Source organism: Cervus canadensis, chromosome 12 (genome assembly GCF_019320065.1).
Source record: "Cervus canadensis isolate Bull #8, Minnesota chromosome 12, ASM1932006v1, whole genome shotgun sequence".
NCBI lineage: Eukaryota > Metazoa > Chordata > Mammalia > Artiodactyla > Cervidae > Cervus > Cervus canadensis.
The window spans coordinates 49,113,476-49,139,369 of NC_057397.1; the positions used below are offsets into that span (position 1 = coordinate 49,113,476).

The following is a 25,894-nucleotide window of genomic DNA, read 5'->3' on the forward strand; positions in this document are numbered from 1 at the left end:
GGGATGCATGAGACAAGTGCTCGGGCCTGGTACACTGGGAAGACCCAGAGGAATCGGGTGAAGAGGGAGGTGGGAGGGGGGATCGGGATGGGGAATAAGTGTAAATCTATGGCTGATTCATATCAATGTATGACAAAACCCACTGAAATGTTGTGAAGTAATTAGCCTCCAACTAATAAAAAAATTAAAAAAAAAAAAGAATGCATATTGTGGAACCATACCACCTGTGTTCAAATCATAGATTTACTATTTAAAATATGTGTGACTCTAGGCAAGTTACTTACCTCATTGGGTCTGCATAGGGTTGTGTCAAGGTTAAATGTAACAAATGCTTAGAACTTTGCCTAACACATACATGATATATGAATGTTTGTCATCACTATGTATACAGACACTTGAAATGCAAAGTTATGAATAAAATATCATGGGAAGAGACAAATGAGTAAATAATTATAGTAAAATATAAGGATTGATGTAAGTATCCCTAAGGCCTGTTGTTGTTCAGGCTCTCAGTCATGTCCAGCTCTTTGCAACCCCATGGACTGCAGCAGGCCAGACTTCCCTGTCCTTCACCATCACCCAGAGCTTGCTCAAACTCATGTCCATTGTATCAGTGATGCCATCCAACCATCTTTTCTTCTGTTGTCCCCTTCTCCTCCTGCCTTCAATCTTTCCCAGCATCAGTGTCTTTTGTAATGAGTCAGCTCTTCACATCAGGTGGCCAAAGTATTGGAGCTTCAGCTTCAGCATCAGTCCTTCTAATGCATAATCAGGACTGATTAGCTTTAGGATTGACTGGTTTGATCTCCTTGCAGTCCAAGGGACTTTCAAGAGTCTTCTCCAACACCACACTTCAAAAGCATCAGTTCTTCAGTGCTCAGCCTTCTTTATGGTTCAACTCTCACATCCATACATGACTACTGGAAAAGCCATAGCTTGGACTATATGGACATTTGGCAAAGTAATGGCTCTGCTTTTTAATATGCTATCAAGGAGCTTCTTCCAAGGAGTAAGCGTCTTAATTTCATGACTGCAGTCACCATCTACAATGACTTTGGAGCCCAAGAAAATAAAGTCTCTCACTGTTCCCATTGTTCTCATCTGTTTGCCGTGAAGTGATGGGACCTGATGCCATGATCTTTGTTTGTTGAATGTGAGTTTTAAGCCAGTTTTTTCACTGTCCTCTTTCATGTTCATCAATAGGCTCTTTAGTTCCTCTTCTGCCATAAGGCTGGTGTCATCTGCATATCTGAGGTTACTGATATTTCTCCCGGCAATCTTGATTCCAGCTTTTGCTTCATCCAGCCCAGCGTTTTTCATGATGTACTCTGCATAAAAATTAAATAAGCAGGGTGGCATTATACAGCCTTGACATACTCCTTTCACAATATTGAAACAGTCTGTTGTTCCATGTCTGGTTCTAACTGTTGCTCCTTGGCCTGAATATAGGTTTCTTGGGAGGCAGGTAAGGTGTTTTGGTATTCCCATCTCTTTAAAAATTTTCTACAGTTTGTTGTGATCCACAGAATCAATGGCTTTAACATAGTCAATGAAGCAGAGACAGATTTTTTTTGCAGTTGTTTTGTTTTGTTTTCTGAAATTCTCTAGCTTTTTCTTTGATCCAATGGATGTTGGCGTATAGAAATTCAAAGAAAGGAGCAAGTGACTAGAGTTACAAACTCAGGTCAATCTTTATGAAAGAGGTATAGTTAGACCTTAAAAGATCACAGGAATTTCCCCAGGTGTTACTTACCAGGATGTTTCTTATTTCCTGGCTGAGTCATCTTGCCTAAGAGCATGTTGATGTGAAAATGTCTTGACATGCCTGACACTTAGGTAGTTAGTAGGAAAATGGTTGCAGACCAAAAGGAAGAGACAGGAAAGGTTTAAAACACGAGGACTTCCATAGTACAGAATTTGAAGAGATACGGATAGTTTAAAAATTATCCTGGTGCCATAAAGGTGGTTTGGTGTGTTGAAATATTCAAGACAAGAACCTCTCTTAAAATTAATGTTACTATTTTTTGTTCCTGTTCCAACACTGGAAGCAATTTTCTTTCCTTCATTATTCCAGTGCCTGGCTAACAGTACTCTCTCCATCCTTTCTCTCAAGCAGTATTAAACGATGGCAGCATGTGGTCATTGGAGTCAGGTTGATGTTGAGTGGAAACTCACTTGAACTATTTCTACATATCTGACCTTGGTCAGCTTCTCAGAACCTTGTTTTTTCACCCATTAAAGTAGAATAAATAGGGTCTTCCTCTCAGTGTTATAATAAGTGATACATGTGTTAAAGCAGGTAAGTATTTAGCAAATCTCCTGTCAAAGTATAATCTCTCGATAATGGGAACTGATGATCTTCTCTTCCTGGGACCTTTAGATAGCCTAATCCCTCACTTTGTTTACTGTTTGCCAGTTTTAAGTTACTTATCAAAGCTTTGCATACATGTGTGCTGTGTCACTTCAGTAGTGTCTGATTTTGTGCAATTCTACGGATGGCAGCCCACCAGGTTCTTCTGTCAATGGGATTCTTCAGGCAAGGATACTTGAGTGGGTTGCCATACCCTTCTCCAGGGGATCTTCTATCTTATGTCTCCTGCATTGGCAGGTGAGTTCTTTACCGCTAGCACCACCTGGGAAGCCCCGTCTTAGCCTTCATTCAGTAGAAAACAAAGGCTCTGATGAAGCTTATAGACTAAAACTTTATGTGGGGAGGGCAGAGTACAATTCCAAGACAGCAAAAATGAAGGGAAAAAAGAGATATAACGGGGAAGTAGGGGGATCAAATATAAGGTAGTAAGTTACTGAGTAGCCACAGACTCAAGGAAAACACAGTGTATTGGCCATGTGGGCCTCATGGACCAGCTGTGGTTTCAAACCACCTGTTTTGGGAGAAGGCGGATGAGCAATATTTCTTCTGGTCTCCTTCCCATCTTTTTTCTTGGTAGTCAAAGTTCATCCCTCAGACATTAAATTGTCCACAGTTACAGGTGGCACTGTAGCACCTTAGAGAAGCTGTTGAGAGAGACCAAGTTTCTGGCAATTTTGTAGGATCAAATCTGGATCCTGGAGCTACTACAATTTTGCTGCAATAGACAAAATAAAGGTGACTATACCAATGGTTGCTCCATGCCTCAAACCTATAGGCGACTGACACAACTGATTAAGCTGCCCTAGAGTGGCCAGTGTAGTTCCTTCAGGCTGGCCTGCATGTCTTTTCAATATGTCCCCATCATTCTTTAAGCATTTCTTTTTACACAAGGTGTTCCAGTTTTGTCCTTTATGTTTCCTTGACCACTGCTGGAAGCGTTTTCCTGATTCCCTTTAGTGAAGAATGGTATTCAGACACCAGGATGTAAGCACTCATGTCCTTGTTGCTATAAGTACTTATTGTTTTTAGGACTCTCAGTGGATGGGACAATATCTGTGCATGCACACATGTGCATATGTGTGGTGTTTGACATAATACAGGCACATTCATCTCTATCTGTGTATATCTATATTTTAAACATGAATTAACATCAATTTCTCCAATTTTAGTTCAGCCACTCAGAATTCTTTGCAGCGTTCCAATTTTCCACATCCCCTTCTGGATAGTGAGAAGTCTAGCTATCCTTATCCTCAATACATTTATGATTTGCACAGTCCCCTCATATATACCTGATCTTACAACTTTACTGGCTGCTTCCTTGGCCTTGCTTCTGCTTCTTTGGCCTCTAGCCCCATTATCACTTACTTGACCTCACTATCTCCTCAATTCTTGTTGCCATTATCACTGTCTCTGCTATAGGATGAATATTTGTGCTTCTAAAAGTCACGTGTTGAAACCTAATCCCCAGTGTGATGATATTTGTATGTGGGGCCTTTAGGAGGTGACTAAGTGATAAGAGTGGGTCCCTGATAAATGGAATTAGTTCACTAGGAGCTCCCTAGCCCCTTCTACCATGTGAGGACATAGCAAAAAGACAGACATTGGTGAATCTGGGAAATGAGCCCAGTCCAGATACCAAATCTACTGACACCTTGATCTTGGACTTTTCAACTTTCAGAACTATGAGAAACAAATTTCTGTTGTTTACAAGCCATAGCAACCCACTCCAGTTTTCTTGCCTGGAGAATCCCATGGACAGAGGAACCTGGCGGGCTAGAGTCCATGGGATAGCAAAAGTGTTGGGCATGATATGGCGACTAAACAACAACATTCTCTTATAATATCTTGAAAGAACTCAGGCTCCTAACACCAAGTCACCACATCTAAAGAAAGAGAAAAGACCTTATCTTTTCTAATACTTCTCTTCTTTTTACACCTAGGAAACCTTTCCTTCCTTATTCTTCCTCAGTCCATATAGTAAAATAGCTCTAAGATAGTTTCAGGCTCACCTCTGCTGTGAAATTCTTACCTATTTGTCAACCTCCAATTCAACGGGCCTTGGCTCTACCTCCTTTTGCCCTCATTTAAGGACATAAGCTACATCTTATTTGTCTTTATATTCCTAGGGCCTAGTCTTATTTTTGATACATGTTAGAAACTAAACAAATGTTTCATAAATGGATAATTAGTGAATGAAAATTTCTTTGCAATAGCTTGGGGATCATGGCTATAGATTCAGACAGACCTAAACTGTGCTATTGATTTTGTGAAATTGGGCAAGTTAATATCTATTTCTTATCTGTTTTGACTGTTATAAGAAAAAATACTATAGACTGGGTGACTTATAAACAAGTATGAATACTAAGTCCAAGATCAAGGTCCTGGGAAATTCACTGTTTGAAAAGAGCCCATTTCCTGGTTCACAGATGGCTGTTTTTTTTCCCTGTGTCTTCACATGGCTAGATAGGTAAGGGACCTTTGTGAATTCCTCTTTTATTATTGCAGAAATGCCATTTATGAAGACTCCACCCTCATGACCTTATCACCTTCCAAAGACTCCACCTCAAAATATCATCACATCGGGCATTATATTTCACCATATGAAGTTAGGGGGAGACAAAAATATTCAGTCTGCAGCATTATTTCTCTGAGCATTACTTAACTTCTCTGATTTTTTTTTTTATCAGTAAGTAGAGGTGATAATAGTTCCATTATATATTTGTAATGAGGATTAAATATTTTAAAAAGGTTTTTTCATAATGTCAGTATAATTTCTATGTAAAATAAATGGTAGTTACTATTATTAATAACTGATTTTTGTGCAAAACTCTATTATAACATTCATCTGGTGTGTATAAATTATTTATTCAGATATTATTTATTAGTCTTGCCTTGATAGAAAATAATTTCAAAAATAAGTGAAAGAAAGTGAAAGTCACTCAGTCTTGTCCAATTCTTTGGAACCCTATGGACTATACAGTCCATGGAATTCTCCAGGCCAGAGTGCTGGAGTGGGTAGCCTATCCCTTCTCCAGTGGATGTCCCTGACCTGGGAATTGAACCAGGGTCTCCTGCATTACAGGCAGATTCTTTATGAACTGAGCTATCAGGGGGTATATGGTTATTTTTCTTATTGCATGTTGTTTCTCAGTCTAAGAGAATATTGCAACTTCAATATTATATCTTCATTTGAAAGTATATTATTGATTTAAAGAATATTGTTTTAAAGGAGCAAAGAAAAAAATAGTTTCAAAATAGTATAGTAGAGTAAGCACCTATTCTCATCGCTAGCCCAAAGATGATAGAAAACATATTAAAAAAAAAAATCTGTTGCTTAAGAAGAGAACATCTAAGTTATTGTAAGGCTATAGGGGATTTCTGAGACCCATAAATATAAATAAACATATGAATATATATATATATATATATGTATGTATATGGAATATAGAGACAAGCTGAGAATTTCATAAACCAGTGCCTCTATGGGCTGCTATTGTTATACCTTCTGCCTAAGAAGCCATCATTCATTGGGACCAGAAACCTCCAGAGAATAGGCCACTGGCAATCTTGAGAAACCAAGTAATTGCTACAGAAGAAAATATTTTGGCTCCAGAGCCAAGTACCCAGATATAAAATGGAAGGCAAATGTAGTTATCAAGAGGGAGGGGTCCCCAACTCAGGGTGAAGATCATAAAAGTGGACTTCACCGTGGATTACCAGAGATAATTTATACCTAGAAGTGTGACATGATTCTGACATTAGAAGAAATAAGCCTGAAGTTTACAGAAGCAAACCAATAAAAACACTTACTTGACTACTCATTCAAAATCAGCATTTTTGTTCTTCCCTTCAAATAATTGCCCCCTGCACTTGTCATCGTAGGCTTGACAACCATTATGATTCATCAAATACGTTTTCAAATATGCTGCTTCAGAAGAAACTTTAGTCTGCTACACTTGAAGCAGACTTCTGCTTATACCCAAGGAAACAGATAAAAAAAATTTTTTTTAAAATTGAAACAACTATACTAGATATCCTTATAAAAATAAAGGGGGAGATCATGTCCATGAAAAAAAAATAATAGGTTATGAAACAATAAAAAGTAATAAATCATTAAATATTCAAGAAATTGCAACATATTTTAAACATAAATAAAAGTGCACCACCACCATAGCACATATCACCTTCTAAAGTAAGACTTTTATTCATTATTATTTGTGAACTTCCAGTGGAATATACACTATTAAAAAGCAGGAGTTACTGTCTGCTTATTCATTGATCTATCCCACATAGTACCTGGAAGAGAATCTAGCACATCAAAGGTCCTCAGATATTTGCTGAATAAGTTGAATGACTCAATGTGATGTGAACTATGTAAGTGAGCTTGATTGAGCTACAAAGAAACCTGGAAAAATTCATACTTAATTTGGAATTTTAACAGTTATTTAAAAAACTGTCAGAGAGGGTGGACAAAAGATAATTAAGGACATAAGTTATTTCAATTTGAAAAATATATCAAATTTGAATTGAATGTTTTACTGATTTACCCACTGTGAGAGCTGGATATACTTATACTGATGATTAAAGCAATAGCACTACAAATCAGCAACAAAATGATAGCCTAGACCCATACATTTAAAAGCACTTTGAAACTATGATTTAAAGAGGAAATAAAGATGGAAACTATAAACTATTTAGAAGTGAACAACAACAGCAACAACAAAAGCTCTAAATACAAAAGCAGTACTCTGAAGAAAATTTATAGACTAAAAAGCATATTTTTAAGGAAACAAGAAAGGCTGAAAATAAACTAATATAGAAACAAATCCTAAAATTTAAGCTTAAGAAGGTGGAGAAAGAATAGCAAAATAATGCAAAAGAGTTGAACTTTGAGTAGACTAGTAAATTTGACAATATTTTGTAAATATGAAGAAAAGAAAACTGAAAGACTAATCACAAATAACTTGCATTAGGAGTAAGAAAATTTATGATTTATATTTATAAAAATATATTTAAAGATTATATAACACAATTCTATCCCTGCTAAACTATCAACTTGGAAATTTTGGAAAATTTCACTTCTCTAACATATATATATATATGTTTTATATATATGTGTGTGTGTGTGTGTGTGTGTGTGTGTGATTTTATGTTGCTAAATCCTCCCCCAATTTTTTCAATAGGAAAATAACCTTAGAAGATATTGAAACAGTGTTCAGATATCTACCTCAAAATTATGCCAGACTCAGTCAGCTTTTTTTTCTTTTTTGGCAAATTCTAACACTCAGGTATCATTTTCTTGTTATACATCCTAGCCTAAAAGATTAATGAATGCTGGAAAATTGCTAATCTTTCTTCAATATGAAGTCTATACAGAAACAGCACAACAAAAAATTTAGACCAAAGGACCAATGAATGTCACTATGACACAGAAAGAAATAAATATCAAATCAAATCCAGTGTATTAAAGAAATCGCAATAACTATCCATGTTTTCTGCTAAGGATACAAGGGCATTCAAAAACATCTCCAAAATTATTGTTTGATTAAAAAGCAACATGTTATAGAATATGCTGAGAGTGTACTGCAATATAAGTTACAATACTTATACAAAGCAATACTACATAGATTTTGTGAAGAGGATTTTTATATTTATGCAAATACTGATGCTTATAATAATATGTATTTTATGTGTGTGTGTGTGTGTGTGTATAATTGTAAAAGCATGAGGAAAGAACTGGAAAGATGCATGACAAATTGGTACTGGTTGATTACAGAAGAACCAGGAACGTGTGATCATTGGAGTGTCAAGAGAGATCATAACTTTATCTCAAAGTTTGTTTGTTTTTTAATTTAACTGTTAATTTTTGGTTGTTTGAGGATAGCTATGTTAATGTTACCTCATGAAACTTAAAAACCAAAACAATCACCACAATAATCTACAATTGGCCTGGTCACTCCACAATGAAGGTCCCAGATATTTGAAGTTTCCTTGAGCACATGTTGAAAGGGTGTTTTAATGTGCTCTGAAGAGAATTTTTTCTTTCAATCTCCTTCAATTGAATTCACCCAAAAAACATTTGTTGAGAAATGTATAAGGGTAATTTGGAATACTAAATTGACCTCTGCTCTAAGGAGCTTTTCAAAGGGTCTAGTTGGGGAAGGTAATTCAACCAACAAGTACTAGGGAGAGTGGCAGATACCATGTGGAAGGAATTCACTGATTGTTCTAGGAGCACAGAGGCAGAGGATGTTACCCTGTGTTCTAGTTTCAATCTAACAATTTCCTGTATCACGTACAGGTTACAAAAATAAGAAACGTTTTTGAAATTTGGGGGAAACACATATGTATGTAAATATGTGTACTATATGTATATAGTATAGACAGAAAATCTGGATATTGTTCACAATTATTCTGTTAGGAACAACCACATTAGCTCTGAAGACCTCTGATTCCCTGTCTTCAAAGTGAGAGAAAAACACTAAGTGTTCCCTAAAGATAATTACATCATAACCGTAGCAAAAGATTAAGACTGGGAGAACATTTTCATCTTTTGCTCTGAAATATCCTGACTTTAGAGAGTATATGTCTCTAAATTGACTGTATGGATATCATATGCCTGAAACCCTTGAAATCTGACATATCATCTATTGTTACAGAAATTGAAAAAGAAAGTTGTGGTGATCCTGGTACACCCTTATATGGAATTAGGGAAGGTGATGGATTTTCTAACCGTGATGTTTTAAGGTTCGAATGCCAGTTTGGATTTGAATTAATTGGAGAGAAATCCATTGTTTGTCAAGAAAATAACCAATGGTCTGCAAACATACCCATCTGTATCTGTGAGTACCAAATGCTTTGCTTCCAGATAGCATATGTTACCCTGTCCTTGCATATAATTGCTTTTGTAATTAATTGCAAAGAACTGGAACCATGTAATTATTTTTGAACGAGTAGCACTTTTTGGTACTCTCTTTAGCAAGTGTGCTTATGTCAAACTATAAATTTCCTTGCAGATTTAAATAAAGTTAACATAGTTCATTTGGTAATTGCAAAGTATATTTTACATATGTTCTCATAACACTTTATTGGTGGCATTTTATACTTTATAGATAGCATACTTCTTATGGAAATTATACATCTAAGCGAATTCTAATGGACTCATTTATTTTTAACGAGATAGTACATGCTTATTTGCAATCAGGAACACTTAAAAATATTTAAAGGTTATATTCTATGTATAATGCATTAACTTATTTTTGCTTGTAGATGCTCACACTAATGCATGGTTAAGTGCCATTTATTTATATTTCACAGAATAAAATTCATTAATGTTTATGGCCTACAATATGCTTGGATTAAAATAATATATTTCTTCAAATACATTGAAGCATTTCAATTTAGCTGAAGCAAAAATATAATTTGTTTTATTTGTTGATGTACTTTTAGATTAGATTAAAAACTATCTTCATTACAACAAATACAGCTTACCAGGCACGAGTGCAATAATTGAAAAGCTTGGATTTTAGTTTTCAATACAAATGGTAACATATAAGCTCATAATCATGAAAGTAAAAATAATTTTCTTGTTTTAAAATTATTTTAAAATTTTCTTGTATTTTATCTGTATCCAACTCTTATAATGATAATGCTTTTCATTTGTGAAATCCTTTATTCCCTACAAGGGCATTAGCACAAACCTTACTTCAAAATATAACTGACATTAGAAAAATTTAGCACTTTACAACACCTTCATTTTATCTAAATTTTAATTTGTGCTGCAAAACACACATTTTCCTTTATTGGAAGTGTTGATTCTTTAACATTTAAAATTCTTTAGCATTTTTAAACATGTACTGAGAACTTTTTAAGTGAATAGAGGCCAAATATTTCCTAATATTTGAAAAATATTATGCAGAAATTTATATTGCATTTTTTAAAGGTGATAAATAAATAAATTTCTAATATGTCTAATGAACATATGAGGACTCTTCAACACTTTTGCTTTTATAAGTTACGTGGGTCCCTTTTGCAACTAAACTCTGTCAGTGTAGCAGGAAATACATTCATGGACAATAGGAAAATGAAAGTACAAGATTACGTTCAAATAAAATTTCATTTGGAAAATTAGAATTCAGGCTAGATTTGGCCCACAGATGATAGTTTCCTAGTCTCTGATTTAATGATCTGCATCTGAGGGTGGTGGTGTTTAGTCGTTAAGTCCTGTCCAACTCTTGCGACCCCATGAACTGTAACCTGCCAGGCTCCCCTGTTCATGGGATTCTCCAGGCAAGAATACTGGAGTGTGTTACTATTTCCTTCTCCATGGGATTTTCCCAATCCAGGAATTGATCCTGGGTCTCCTGCATTGCAGGCGGATTCTTTACCGACTGAACTACAAGGGAAGCTCTAAGTATATGAGGGAGGACTGACCAAATCTATCATGCTAATCTCCCTTGTCAGATTAAGTAGATGTCTACACAGTACTTTAGGTTTCCCAGGTAAAGAATCTGCCTGCTAATGTAGGAGGTGCAAGAGACATGGGTTCAATCCCTGGGACAGAAAGATCCTCTGGAAAAGAAAATGGCAACCTATTCTAGTATTCATGCCTGGGAAATCCCATGCACAGAGGAAAATGGTCACAGAGTCACAAAGAGTCAGACACAACTGAGTGAGCACACACACGATACAATACTTTAAACCCTTAATTATATCAAATGCATTTTTTTTATGTAACTTATTTTGATCTAGTGTTATACATCTATGAGTGCCATGCTAATTTTATGGTAATGACTTAATATTATGCTTAGTAGCACTTTGCTTATAAAAATTCTCACATCTATTCTTGCCTTTTTATTTTTTGCCAAGTTGTGTGCCAACGCATTAGATCAAGTTTCTAAAGAGATTATGTTAGGATTTTGATTGAAATTTAAAAGCAATTTCTATATAATTTACATATTTGATATAATGTTTTCTCATTCAGGAACATGGCATCCATGGCACCTCTTTTTTTTTGTAAAATTTCCTGTTCTAAATAAGTTTATAATTTTCTTTGTATGAGTTATTCATATTTTTGTAAGGACTATTTCTAGTCCTTAACTTTTATAGTCCTGTATTTTATAACTTTGTTTTTCTTCATAAACTATCTTTCAATTGCATTTTCAAATTAGCTATTGTTGGTTAAAAAAGGAAATTATTACTTGTTACACATTTATCATATATCAGAATTGAGGGCTTAAATCCTTTTAAAATTGTGTAAAGTGTTCTCTAGATTTTCTTAAAGTTTGTTCTAGTCAGCATTATTTAAAATAGTCAAACACAATGTTAGCATATACTAAAATGATTTAAGATATTTCCATTTTTGATGTAATACATTAATAGGTTCTGCAATATTAGACAAAGATTGTCTTCTTGGAAGAACACCTAGATTTAAAGATCTTGAAGTAAAGTCTTTTGAAATACTACTATGCTTTAGATCATGCTGATAGAATCTTCAACTTCACTAGAAGACAAAGCAGTGTTCATTAAAACACTGTGATATCATTCTTCTTATTAAATAAAAAAGGTCAGATAATACCAGTATCCATGCTAGTAGGGGTGTTGCACTATCTAATACATTTTTGTTTTATTTAAGTATAAGATAATACAACTTTTATAGACAAGAATTTAGCAAAATATTCTGAGGGCCAAAGTTCATATCCTTTGTCAATAAAGTATGGTACAAAATCGTATGAATTCAATTTTGTTTAAAAATATGTAAGAAGAAACACTGGAAGAAAATATAATACTTTTTAAAAATTTTTTTAATTTTTTTTTCTTTTACTTTTATTAGTTGGAGGCTAATTACTTCACAACATTGCAGTGGGTTTTGTCATACATTGACATGAATCAGCCAAAATATAATACTTTTTTAAACTATGATTTCCTCTGTGTGATAGATCGTTTTTGCTTATCCTTCCTCTGCTGTCTAACTTTTCTGTGTTAAATCAGTTTTAAATCAGATTTTTTAAAAGTTAAAAAAAAATCTGTGGGGAAATAAAGACTAAGCTTACTATGGTATGAAAATTATTTTTTAGTTGTCTTTCCAGTGTTAGCCACTATCATGTATTAATTCATCTCCTTATTTGTGTTAGAAGCTCTCAGAGCATCCCATGCCCATGATAGGAATCAAGTTCACCTAGTTATTACCCTTACTCCAAGTTTTCTTCAGGTTGTATCATCCTGGTAATGTTAACCTACGTATTATTTTTGTTTGTTTGTTTTCAGTCATTTTGTGAGCTTTGTATGAAAATTTCTATATTCTTCTCCAATATTTTTTTGAAATACAGAAACTAAAACTTTGCACCATACTCTAACATGGACATGATAAATGTAAAAATAAGTTATTACTCCAATTATATTTTTGTGCATATTTAACATACAGTAATTCAAGGTACTAGTTGCCTTCCCTAATAATGTGCAAACAGTAACAATTTTTTCTGTTTTATAAGAGATTACATTGTTTAATATTTTTTTCAAACTTCTAATTGATTATTGTAATTATTGACAATGATAAATTGAGATACTGTATTTGAGATACTTTTAACATCTACTGTATTTTATGATTTTCCTATTTTAACAGTTCCTTGCCTCTCTAACTTTACTGCACCAATGGGAACAGTCCTTTCTCCTGATTATCCAGAAGGATATGGAAATAATTTAAATTGCATCTGGACAATAATCTCTGATCCAGGAAGTCGAATACACCTTTCTTTCAACGACTTTGATCTGGAATCCCAGTTTGACTTCCTTGCTGTTAAAGACGGGGACTCTCCAGACTCCCCAATTCTTGGAACCTTTACTGGGGCTGAGGTGCCTTCTCATCTTACTAGTAATAGTCATATACTGCGGTTGGAATTTCAAGCTGACCACTCAATGTCAGGACGTGGCTTTAACATCACTTACAACAGTAAGTTTAATTTTTCTATATAACATATTTCTATAAATTAGAACTAGAAAAGAAATCATACAAAACAGTCCTCTTGTTCCTCAGATAAGGAAATCTGAACACATCATATGTATAATTTCTATTGGGGTGGACTTTTAGTCCTTGATTCTAACCGTATTTTTATTGGGTTATTTAGTCTTTTAGTCTTTGATTCTAACCATATTTTTATTGTCATTTCTCTTTTTAAGAGGCATGATATTAAGGAGATATATTTCAAATATAATTTTATATCAGTCAATATATTAATTCATTTTATGAAATCATATAAGCATAATCTCACACCTACTATACATATTTCCCTGTTATTGGTATGCAAACATATCTTCCTTCTGGATACTCATAAATCAGTAGAGAATTTTAAACAAATAATGACAACACAGAGTTGTAATTCCAAAGATAAAATTCACTAGACTATCAAAGTATCACAGAGAAGGAAATTACTAATTTTGGGGCAGTGGATTATTAAATTGACTTAGCAAAGCCACTATGTGGATGATACCTTAGTGATTAAGAAGATCAGCTCTAAAATCAGTCTATGAAACTTCAAATCTTGGCTTTGCTGTAATATATTTTTAGGTTTAATAAGAGAGCCTCAGCATTCCCATCAATAAAGTTATATTGAGTTTTTGTAAGGAGTTGTCAATAAAAAAAAAACAGCGGTTTAGATTTAATAAAATAAGCTAATGTATTGGCTGATATAAATAATCTAAGAAAGAAATGAAACATTTTTTTGAAGCCAACCTGTGGATTATAACCTGGGAGACAGTCTTTCAGAAAGCTCTGAGGACTGTTCCACTGTTAGAGGTCAAAACATAGTTATGCAATGTTTTGAGACAATATACAAAGCAAGTGGTAATCCCCTATGAGATTAAGAAGGAATGTTATCTCCTAAGGCGGAGAAGGCAATGGCAACCCACTCCAGTACTCTTGGCTGGAAAATCCCATGGACAGAGGAGCCTGGTAGGCTGCAACCATGGGGTAGCTACAAGTCAGACCAGACTGAGCAACTTCACTTTGGCTTTTCACTTTCTTGCACTGGAGAAGGAAATGGCAACCCACTCCAGTGTTCTTGCCTGGAGAATCCCAGGGACGGGGGAGCCTGGTGGGCTGCCGTCTATGAGGTCGCACAGAGTGGAACACGACTGAAGCGACTTAGCAGCAGCAGCAGTATCTCCTAAGGAGGTCTGGTTAATGCAGATACACAATATACACTGAAGAGGAGGAAAGAGGCCCAAGAAGGTAGAGGAAAAAAAAATATGTTTAAATATTTATCATGTCATAAAATATGAATTTTATTTAATCAGAGTAGGGTAATGCATGTAAACAATTCTTTATATATACCTAATAAATGCTCAATAAACATTAGCAGTTATTGTTTAGTTGCCTTCTGAACTATTCCTTTGAAAATTCTTGTTGTATTACTGTGCTCATTTTATTGTTCTAGTTTTAAGAATTCTTTGAGGTTATTTAGCTATTGTGTCATCCACATTTTTTGTGTTTCAAAAGGATGAATATTATTTTCTGAAAATAACATGGTATAAATATAGAAAAAGAATCACATAAAGAAAATATCTTAGTATGTTAACAAACATACATACTGATGCTTCTATTTCCACATATTTTACCTGAAGCTATAGAATGTCAGTGATTTTTATTGTTTATGTACAAAAGTACCACACTCCATCAGATATTGACCAATTTGATGAGTTAATGTTTGTGTCACATTATAATAGAATTTAATTTACTGCTCTCTGAAAAAAATTGTGCCCTCCTACCCCATCCCCTGGCCCCAGCCCATTTGGTGCTGAGCTTTGTCAATTAGTAACCAAATGTGGTTATTGTCTTTTCAAGATGACACTCATAGTGAATACTGGCACTCAAAAGTTGTCAATGTGTAATTGCACATTGTTCAAGTTAATTTAGCCATGATGTGTCATATCGGCCCTCTCTATAAATTAATTGCTTTATCTAAGTCCCTTTTAAAATGTTTCATCAGTTTAGTTCAGTCGCTCCGTCGTGTCCAACTATTTGCGACCCCGTGAATCGCAGCATGCCTGGCCTCCCTGTCCATCACCAACTCCCGCAGTTTACTCAAACTCATGTCCATCGAGTCGGTGATGCCATCCAGCCATCCCATCCTCTGTTGTCCCCTTCTCCTCCTGCCCCCAATCCCTCTCAGCATCGGGGTCTTTTCCAATGAGTCAACTCTTCGCATGAGGTGGCCAAAGTACTGGAGTTTTAGCTTCAGCATCAGTCCTTCCAATGAACACCCAGGATATATGTATAAATATAGAGAATATATGCATTTTTCTATTTACACTTTTTATGTTGTTGTAAATGCATATATCTGTTTGTTTGTTTGCTAAACAGGGATCATTGTTCTCTGACTTCAAAATGAACTTTGGGTCCCACCAAGTCCTAACCACTGTACTGCCAGGGAATTTCCTTAAATGCATATTTTTATCTTTAATATTTATGGTACCTTGAAGATATTATGGAAATATGCCTTTGTTCCTTGTTCTGTTTTTTAGTAAATGATTTAACCCATTGTATTCAAATTCTTACTCCCATGCTTCCTACTGATTGTTTTTTCCTGAAAAATTATACAGCAGATGTTATATTCAGGAGCAACCAGACTTAATCAAAATTATGCTTTTAAGAAGCACAACAGAAAGAAATTAGAAATAAGTGTACATGCAAAATAAATTTTATACATTTTAGAATTTACTTAAAATTATTTTGTACTGAAAGGAAAAGTGGCTTCCCTGATGGCTCAGACTGTAAAGCCTATACCTGCAATGCGGGAGATCTGGGTTTGATCCCTGGGTCAGGAAGATCGCTGGAGAAGGAAATGGCAACCCACTCCAGTATCCTTGCCTGGAGAATCCCATGGACGGAGGAGCCTGGTACACCACAGTCCACGGGGGTCGCAAAGAGTCGGACACGACTGAGCGACTTCACTGTCACTTTCTTTCACTTTATTATTTTGTACTGTTTAACTTAAAAATGAGGAGATGGAAAAAAAAATGAGGAGTTGGGTAATACAGTTATATAATTTATGAACAATATCAGTGATGATTTAGTGAAAAATTGAAATAACTGCATGTACTCATGCAGTATGAATATGATATTAAATTGTACATGCCTCATGAAATAGATTTTACATGTTTAGACTTGCTACTTTAAATATTCTTCCATTTATCTTATACTAATTTAAACACTTACAATGCAAATTTATAGGGCTCATGTAACCTATAAAATGAGAAATTTAAGTAAACACATTGTCCTTAAACAATTCTGCTACTTGCTGGGATGGGGCTAAATACACATCCTGGATGATACAAGGTGAAATAAGATAGTGGCCCTGAACCAAGAAACTTGCATTCGTTTGAGAGGCATGAGACAAATGATCCAAGACAGAGTATGTTGTGGAGAAAAAATTAAAGCCAGACCAGGGGATACATTTCAATAGTATCTTGATGATCTGAGTCAAACTATTAATACTTTTTCTGAATTTCACATTACTTTTTAGAGTAAATGGCTCTCGGGCTGTTCTAAATATTAAGTGATGTGATAATGTATAATATCTACAGCTTCTATCACAATGCCTAGAACATAGTGATTGCAAAAGAATTAGCTATTTTCCATTTTCCTAGATGGCAGAGAATAAATGATATATGGAAAATTATTGAAAAATTGAAAGACTTTCATACTAGATTGAAACATTTCATGTTAATTCTCACAATGAGACTATCTCTTTATTCCAAACAATGAATCACAACAGAAATTTTCAAGGACATGTAGTCAATCTGTTCTGTATTAACATTAGTTGGAATTTTGTTCAGCTTAACCTGGAAATTTTACTTAGATATACTAATGATTTCAAGAAATAAGCAGAAACAATTCTATTTTGAAATATTGTAATTTTATAGTGCAGTTCTTATTTTAACATTGATACATCATCTATTACACATCAGAGAGAAACAGGTGTGGTCAGAGGAGAGTCTCTCTATTTTGTTTTTTTAATAAATAAGGGCTTTTCTAGTAATGAACATAACCTTTCTAAAAATCAATTTTTATCACCCAGATACTCAAGGGTCTGTTTCATACTACTAGTTTGTATGTTTTTCTCTTCTTTTGCTGTTCTCAAGCATTTGGACATAATGAGTGTCCTGATCCTGGAATACCAATCAATGCAAGGAGATTTGGAGACAACTTTCAATTAGGAAGTTCAATTTCAGTTATTTGTGAAGAAGGATTTATTAAAACCCAGGGAACAGAAACAATTACATGTATACTTATGGATGGAAAAGTGATGTGGAGTGGCCCAATTCCAAGATGTGGAGGTAAGCACAATGCTCAGTGAAAAATACAATTCCATCATCACAATGCACCAGAAACCATAACAGGAAATGTGTTGTTCTGCCAGGACTGTTGTAATCTTAAAATATCATTTAGTATTTTTCTATAGACATATAGCATGCAAATTGTACATTTAATATTTATTATTTTATCTTTATTATTTCAACTTTTGGAAATCTTTTAGAAACTCCTTTTAAAAGAAGTGCTTATTAAATGATATACAATAATAAATAGTAAATATTAGTTGCACATGCAGGTTACCTTCAATATATTTCACAGTTATAGCTGAGTAAACTTTATAGTTTCCAGTCATATTTTTCTTGGTATTTTAACTATTCATGATATAAATTTATTTTCAAAAATGTATTATTATTAATTACATTGAATAAGTTTATGCTAAAGCACCTGTTATTTAAAATGTATAATTTTATAGGAATAGTTTACTGAACTTTTTTTTCAATTTTGATTTGAATGTAATATAATGTAGTCAAGAATGTTCAAGACAAAATATATGTGTTATATGTATATAGCACACATATATATCTGCAATGTTTGTGAGTATCGATATATCTTTGAATATATATACTCACATAAACTCATAAATTATCTTGGTAACAGGGAAAGATGATCATCTTAAGGATAATATTATATATCAAGTATATAGTGTTTTAATATAGAATCTGTAAGAGTGAATGTGGGTTGGCTTTTATTTAGAATTGACACAGTAAGAATTAACATTTTGAATTACATTTTTCTATTCTAAGGTTACATAACCATTTTATAAAAAATATATATGAAAGAACTTTTACTAAGATATAGATGAACTAGAATCATTAAACACCTTTCAATAGATCACTATGTAGTGATTTTAGGTGACAATTTTGAGTGGTTTCTTACTTTCTTTGCTTTCCCAATTATTCTTCTTAGCTGTGCCCAGACTGACATTGGACCTTTGTTTTCTCAATTTCTAGCTAATAAATTGGGGATGTTTAATACATATTTTCTAAAAGTATAACCAGTGTAATTGAATAATTCAGCTATTACCTATAAATATTGAGTTTCATTGAATTGAACATTTTCATAATGTCTCATGGTGAAATAATCCAGACCATGCAATTAAGTTTTCCCCTTAGCGCCTTCAATTAGCACCTCCCTCCTTTCCAATCACTTCATCAGAGGGCCAAACTAGATGACTTCACTGTCCTTTTCCAAACCTGAAATATTATGGGCTTCATAGGGGTTACCCTGACAATGGCTATGACTATGCTATTATGTTTAAAATGCATAATGAATCTGCACAATGCAGGACTAAAATAAAAGGAGAGAGTTGAAAGTAATATTCAAATTTTTCCATAATACTTTGCCCCGGAGCTCATCATTCTTTTAACCTAGTGCCCAGCCTAGACTTGGGAAATCAGTCAGGAAAGTTCTCATTAGTATTTGAGGGAAGAGTAGGAGATAAAAGTTTGTTTCAGGTAGAAGGCATAGTACTGGTTCAGTGTGACTGGAGTGGAGGATAGAGGGACGGGGCTTGATAAATTCAGAGGCCTCTGAAGAATGAAATACTTTGTAACAGCACTAAGGAGATTAAAAATTATCCTGTGGCAACAGGAAACCACTTCAGTTTGGAAGTGACATGACTTGAGCCCCTCCCAGCACGGTGTTATTTACAGTCTCAGTGGACAAGCATAGAGACCACCTCCAGATAATTGGATCTCACTGAGTCCTCACTTGGCTAACTTAGGTATTGGTTTAGGAGCTGTTTGGTGCCTGGATGCATGGAGAAGTAAAAATAATGAGGTTGACATCAAGAGATCATTTGATGAATTGCTACTTTATGTGAGAGAGCAGTTTCAGTGAGACTTTTCACCATGAAAAATGAATGGTATTTAACTTTTTAAAAATAAGTGAAACAAAATATTCAGAACTCTCATTTGGCACGGGCCAACAGGGTCTCAGATTCCTAAAGAGAACTTTATAAATTTTCCAAAGGAGAAGAATATTTTTTCTGCATATGTGAGTAAAATTACATGCAGTTGGCTCACCCGCCAGTTTCTGGATCCCACACTAAGTGGGAACATCACTAAGGATAAGACTAGAGCCAGGGAGGGCAGAATGGTCGTGGGCTGGAAACAGTCTTCCCCTGGCACTTGCCAGATTACCTGCCATATCCCAGGCTATGTTTTGAGCCAGTTTCCACCAGATAAAACAGACTACTGTCAGCTAACTCTGGTGAGTTTCATTTCTAAGACTCTGATTAAGGATTCTAAAGACTTCCTTTAGTTTTTCCAGAATTCTATTTAGGTACTAACAATAAAAGCCTGAGATTAGCTGAGGAAAGCTTTTTTTCTTTTTCTAAGTTCATTTTTCTCTCCTTTCTTTCTTTCTGTTTTTTTTTTTTTTTTTAATTGCAACACTTCCTCCCCCAACCCCCAAGTGGCCACACAGCCACTCCAACTCACACAAAGAAATATGTCTGAGTGCCTTCTCTGCCTATAGTCTTTGTTATTTAGCCTTTTATATTTTGGCAGAAAAATGTTTTGCTTATTATTTATTATAGTTTATCCTCTGGGACTCTCTCACAGTTTCCAATATATGCTTAATATTTTAGCTGTTTTTTAAATTATCATTGTCTTAAATATTTTATATAGATTAACTATGTACATGTTTATGTATTGTAATTAATAGAAATAACCTTCTATTTCAATTTTATTTTCTAAACACAAAGAACTACAAGATCAAATGCATTGTTAAAAAATTGCTAATGTGTATGGATTTCTATGGGCTTCCCTGGTGGCTCAGTGGTAAAGAACTCACCTGCCAATTCAGGAGACGTGTGGGTTCAATCCCTGGGTTGGGGAGATCCTGCAGTGAAGGAAATGGCAACCCACATCAGTATTTTTGCCCAGGAAATCCCATGGACAGTAGAGCCTGGTGGACAGTAGAGCCCATGGGGTCACTAAATAGACACAATTTAGCGACTCAACAACAACAATGGATTTCTGTGTGTTAACATTAGAAAATAGCAAATAATTTGTTTTCATCAGAATTTATAGAGCAAAGGAGGTCACTATAAAATGTTTTGATAAGAAAACCCAGGGCTTCAGTTCACTTAAAGATTGCTCTCTCCACCCAACTCCTCTCTATCACAATTATATAGAAATTTAAGCACTATTGGCAAATTAATGATCCACTAGTGTCAACCAGTCTTCAATGCTAAAACTGTGGAAAATCTTTAAGAAGAAAAGAAACCTTCTATCTGCCACAGGCCTTGAAAAAAGATTGTCCAAACAGAAAGGGAGAGATGAAATCATAATATATTGCAGTTCTGTGATCCCATAGCAGAACTAAGATTTATTTCAGATAGCTTAAATGTAATTGTTAACAGAATTGGGTTTTACATTTTATTCACTGACCTAAAGTTCAACCCTGATACATTACCTAGGGATAGATTTAGGCTATCTTTTTAAATTTTTGAACTTTTTTCTCTAGAATGGATCAAATTTCCTCATGAGGAAGAAGGATTAGATGCTTTATAAAACCTTGAGACCATTCAGTTTTGCTGATGGAAAACAGAACACATTAATTTTTATAATTAGCGTTGGAATTATTCACTTTGAATTTCACAAACCATCTGCCTAACTCAATTTAGTAACAATCAATGACTCTGTCACTCACACCTAGACAGTAGCCTGAATAAAACTGGCTTTATCTAGGGCCAGTCTCTGCATGGAGTATCCTTCAAAGACACATCCTAGAGCCATGATGAATGGTTATCATAGGTCTCCTGTAATGGGTTGACACAGGGATTTTCATGATTTTCTACAGAGAAACATTCCTTAAAAACTATTCCTGCTGCCCCTATTGTTCAGCGCTTTTCCTTGCTATATCTTATTTTAAATATTTCTATGAGTTTACTACATATCCAGAACATATTGTTCCAACACTTGCACTCAGTTCAAATTCATTTTGATATTTATGTCCTCTAGTGAGCTGAAGCTAAGTGCCATTAGATGGAGGTTTTGATGGATCTGAATTCACTAATAGCACCAAACACCTCATGTCATAACCTCAGTGCTTACAAAAGCAACACAATAACAGAAATAAATTAAGTGGGCTGAATAAAACAGTCTGTCCTTTTAAGGAAGAGGTATTATTTCTCACTTTTTATAGAGATATGTTTACTAATAAACAATTCTCTGTTTAACAACAGTAATAAACAAGAATACAATATCATTAACAGCTGAAAACAATGTTCCCATTAGCACATACAGTCTCTTCATGCACATTTGAAAGAGCATTTTCCAAGAGAGAAATGACTTGAACTAATGGTTACTAAGGCACTTTAACTGGAAAATCAACAGCAACAACCAGTCCTTTGGGGAGTATGTCAGGCTGGTGGAACAGGTTAGAAGTCATATATCAACCTCCCCTCCCTTTTGAGAAAACACACAAATGTCCTAGGAAACTGGGTGCCCTTACCTATGAACAATGTTCCAGATAGTTATTTCAAGAAAATGCTTTCTGAGTTCCTCATTTTTGTGAATTTGTGTAAATCAGTGAATTTTTTCAGGTCCAATCCTCTGGCACCTAGAGTCCAGCTGGAACATCCTATCCTGAATTGCGCATTTTCCCCCAGAGGGGGAATTTCAACCTCAGTCTACACTGTCCTTTTGACTTTGCACTGACATTCTGCTTATGTTTGATTCTTTTTTGCCATCCGGCACTGCAATTTTTCTAATAATTTAGCTGCTTGTTGTTGTTGTTATTCAGTCATGTCTGACTTTTTGCAACCCTATGGACTGCAGCCTGCCAAGGTTCCCTGTCCTTCACTACCTAAATCCAGAAAATTCAGAAAATGCATCATAGCACTGTAACTGTGAAGCCTTGGAAATTCATTTTTTATATACACAGACATTAACTATACCCCTCAATTATCCTCCAAATTGGAGACCTGGGCATGGAGATGACAGATTGTAAATAGTTTGCCATAGATGCATCAATTGGTGGTATTGTTCCATTACTCAGTCATGTCCATCTCTTTGCAACCCCATGGACGGCAGCAAACCAGACTTCACTGTCCTTCACCATCTCCGGGAGCTTGCTCAAACTTATGTCCATTGAGTCAATGATGCCATCCAACCATTTCATCCTCTGTTACTGCCTGCTCCTCATGCTCTCAATCTTTCCCAGCATCAGGGTCTTTTCCAGTGAGTCAGCTCTTTGCATCAGATTGGAACTTCAGCTTCATCATTAGTCCTTCCAATGAATATTCAGAGTTGATTTCCTTTAAGATTGATTGGTTTGATCTCGTGCTGTTCAAGGGACTCTCAAGAGTTTTCTCTAGCACCACAGTTCAAAAGCATTAATTCTTCAGCACTCAGCCCTTTAAGGTTCAACTCTCACATCAGTACATGACTACTGGAAAAATGATAGGTTTGAGTAGATGAACCTTTGTCAGCAAAGTGATGTCTCTGCTTTTTAATACACTGTCTAGGTTTGTCATAGCTTTCCTTCCAAGGAGCAAATGTCTTTTAATTTCAGGCTACAGTCACTGTCTGCAGTGATTTTGGAGCCCAAGAAAATAAAAACTGTCAGTTTCCATTTTTTCCCCATCTGTTTGCCATGAAGTCATGGGACCAGATGCCATGGTCTTAGTTTTTGAATGTTGAGTTTTAAACCAGCCTTTTCACTCTCCTCTTTGACCTTCATCAGGAGGCTGTTTAGTTCCTCTTTACTGTCTGCCATTAGAGTGGTATCATCTGCATATCTGAGGTTGTTGATATTTCTCCCTGCAATCTTGATTCCAGCTTGTGATTCATCTAGCCTGGCATTTCCCATGATGTGCTCTGCCTGTAAGTTAAATAAGCAGGATGACAATATGCAGCCTTGTCATACTCCTTTCCCAATTTTGAACCAGTCTGTTTCATGTCTGGTTCTAACTGTTGCTTCTTGACCTGAGTATGGGTTTCTCCAGAGGCAGGTAAGATGGTCTAGTATTCCCACCTCTTGAAAAATTTTCCAGTTTGTCATGATCCACACAGTCAAAATCTTTAGTGTAGTCAGTGAAGTAGAAGTAGATGTTTTTCTGGAATTCTCTTGCTTGTCTATGATCCATTGGATATTGGCAATTTGATCTCTGATTCCTCTGCCTTTTCTAAATCTAGTTTGTATATATGGAAGTTCTTGGTTCACCTACTCTTGAAGCCTAACTTGAAGAATTTTGATCATTACCTTACTAGCATGTGAAATGAGTACAATGTGAAGTAGTTTGAACATTCTTTGAAATTCCTCTTCTTTGGGATTGGAATGAAAACTGACCTTTTCCAGTCCTGGGCCACTCCTGAGTTTTCCAAATTAGCTGGTATATATGCTTTAAGAGCATCTTTTAGGATTTGAAATAGCTCAGCCTAAATTCCATGACCTCCACTAGCTCTGTTTGAGTAATGCTTCCTCAGACCTGCTTGACTTCACACTCCAGAATGTCTGGTTCTAGGTGACTGACTACACCATCATAGCTACTATTGTGGCTCAATTGTGTGGCTTAATTTGATTCAGGCCGACTCAAGAACTGAACCAGATTCAGGAAGCAGTAAGTAAGATAGAATTTTTACTTTGATTTTCTTTGAGCTGGGATGCAAAGGTTTTAAACAATGCAGTAACTAGAAAGCATCCCAAATATTTTTCTAAGCTATATTTTCCCTCATCTCCCATTCAAGGTAGTTGTTATATATAAAAATCAACACCATCTTTGTTATGATCATTTTTTTTCCTCTGATGACTACACATACATTTATCTCATCATTAAGCTGTTCTTCTCTTTCTTCCAATTTTCCTTTTCTCAGTCCCATGCTCTTGCTCACATATATTTAGCCCTTCTCCTCAATACTTAACCCTAAGATTAGCCAAGACCTACTTATTAACTCCAAAGTACTCTGCCCTCAGGAAAGATTAGTTCATACCATTCTAATGGTTTTCAATTAAAATTTGTCTCCATAGAAGCTTGGTAAATACAATTTTCCACTTCATTATTTAAAAAAAAAAAGAAATCAAGTTTTTGACCTGTCTTTTCAAGCTACTGTCTAACTTGCATTTCTACTTTATAACTACCTGCTTCTATATTTGCCAGTAATAAACCAGCCAATGAATTCCAAAAGAACTTGAAAGAGATACCATGCCTTGAGATTTAGAATTAAACAAGAGAGTTCTCTTCCCAGGTGTCAAACAGTGAGCACTAAGTCATCTAGAGATTTTCTGTAAGACAGTTGGACATAAATTGTCTTCTATCTCTGTTGTAGTCATAGAAGGAAACTTCTCTTGAGTATGAGGATTTATTATTCATTGATGAATGTCATTTAAAAAATGCTACTGAACTGTACTCATTCAAACTAAAGGATGAGAAGGATTTATTGGCAGACCAAAAACAAGAGTTTTGTTAAAATGTATTCATAATTTTTATAAAATCTGAAACACATGTTATTTACATTTTAAAATCTAATATTACTTGATAGTTTAAAACTCTAAAATCATTTAACTGTTCATGAAAAAAGTTGGACTAATCTAGAAATTGTATACCTTATTATGTCTCATTTTAATGAATATGCTACTCAAGTTCATGTTAGTCTCTCTTCTTGGTTTCTCCTCATGTCTATGATCTCTGTTTGTGTCCCAGAGCTTGGTCCTGAATATTTTCTTCCGTCTATTTCCATTCACTCTATTCATAATTTCCATCCAGTCTCCAGCCTTGAATGACATCTATGTTTAAGGCTCTCAAATTTCCATCTCCAGCCTATTTCTCTGTCTGAAGTCCTGGAGTCATCTATTCAACTTCCTCCTCAATATCTCTGCTTAGATGTTTAATAGGCATCTCAAACTTAGCCTGTCCAAAACTAATCAGATTCCCTGGTCACTCCAAATCTGATACTGTCACAGACTTTCACCATCATCATTAATAGGACATCCATTCTTCCAGTAATTCCAGCAAAAACTCTTAGGAGTAATTCCTGACTCCTTTCTTTCTATCATAACCATACGCAATCCATCAGAAAAATATGTTACCTCTACTTTGAATACTTATTTTCAAAACCCATCTGCTTGTTACTTCCTTAACTGCTGACACTGGTTCGAGCAGCCATCGTCTGTGACCTAGATTACTGCAACAGTCTTCTGACTAG

The 25,894-nt window shown here is 35.1% G+C and overlaps 1 protein-coding gene across 1 annotated transcript in view; it reads left to right on the top strand.

Annotated features, from left to right (window-relative positions):
* CSMD3 (CUB and Sushi multiple domains 3) overlaps positions 1-25,894 on the top strand; it is a 1,309,925-nt gene that overhangs the window by 826,201 nt on the left and 457,830 nt on the right. Inside the window, exons 14-16 of the mRNA XM_043483744.1 lie at positions 9,031-9,213; positions 12,993-13,319; positions 17,510-17,704. Coding sequence (XP_043339679.1) covers positions 9,031-9,213; positions 12,993-13,319; positions 17,510-17,704 — 705 coding nt within the window. The remainder of the gene's footprint in view (positions 1-9,030; positions 9,214-12,992; positions 13,320-17,509; positions 17,705-25,894) is intronic.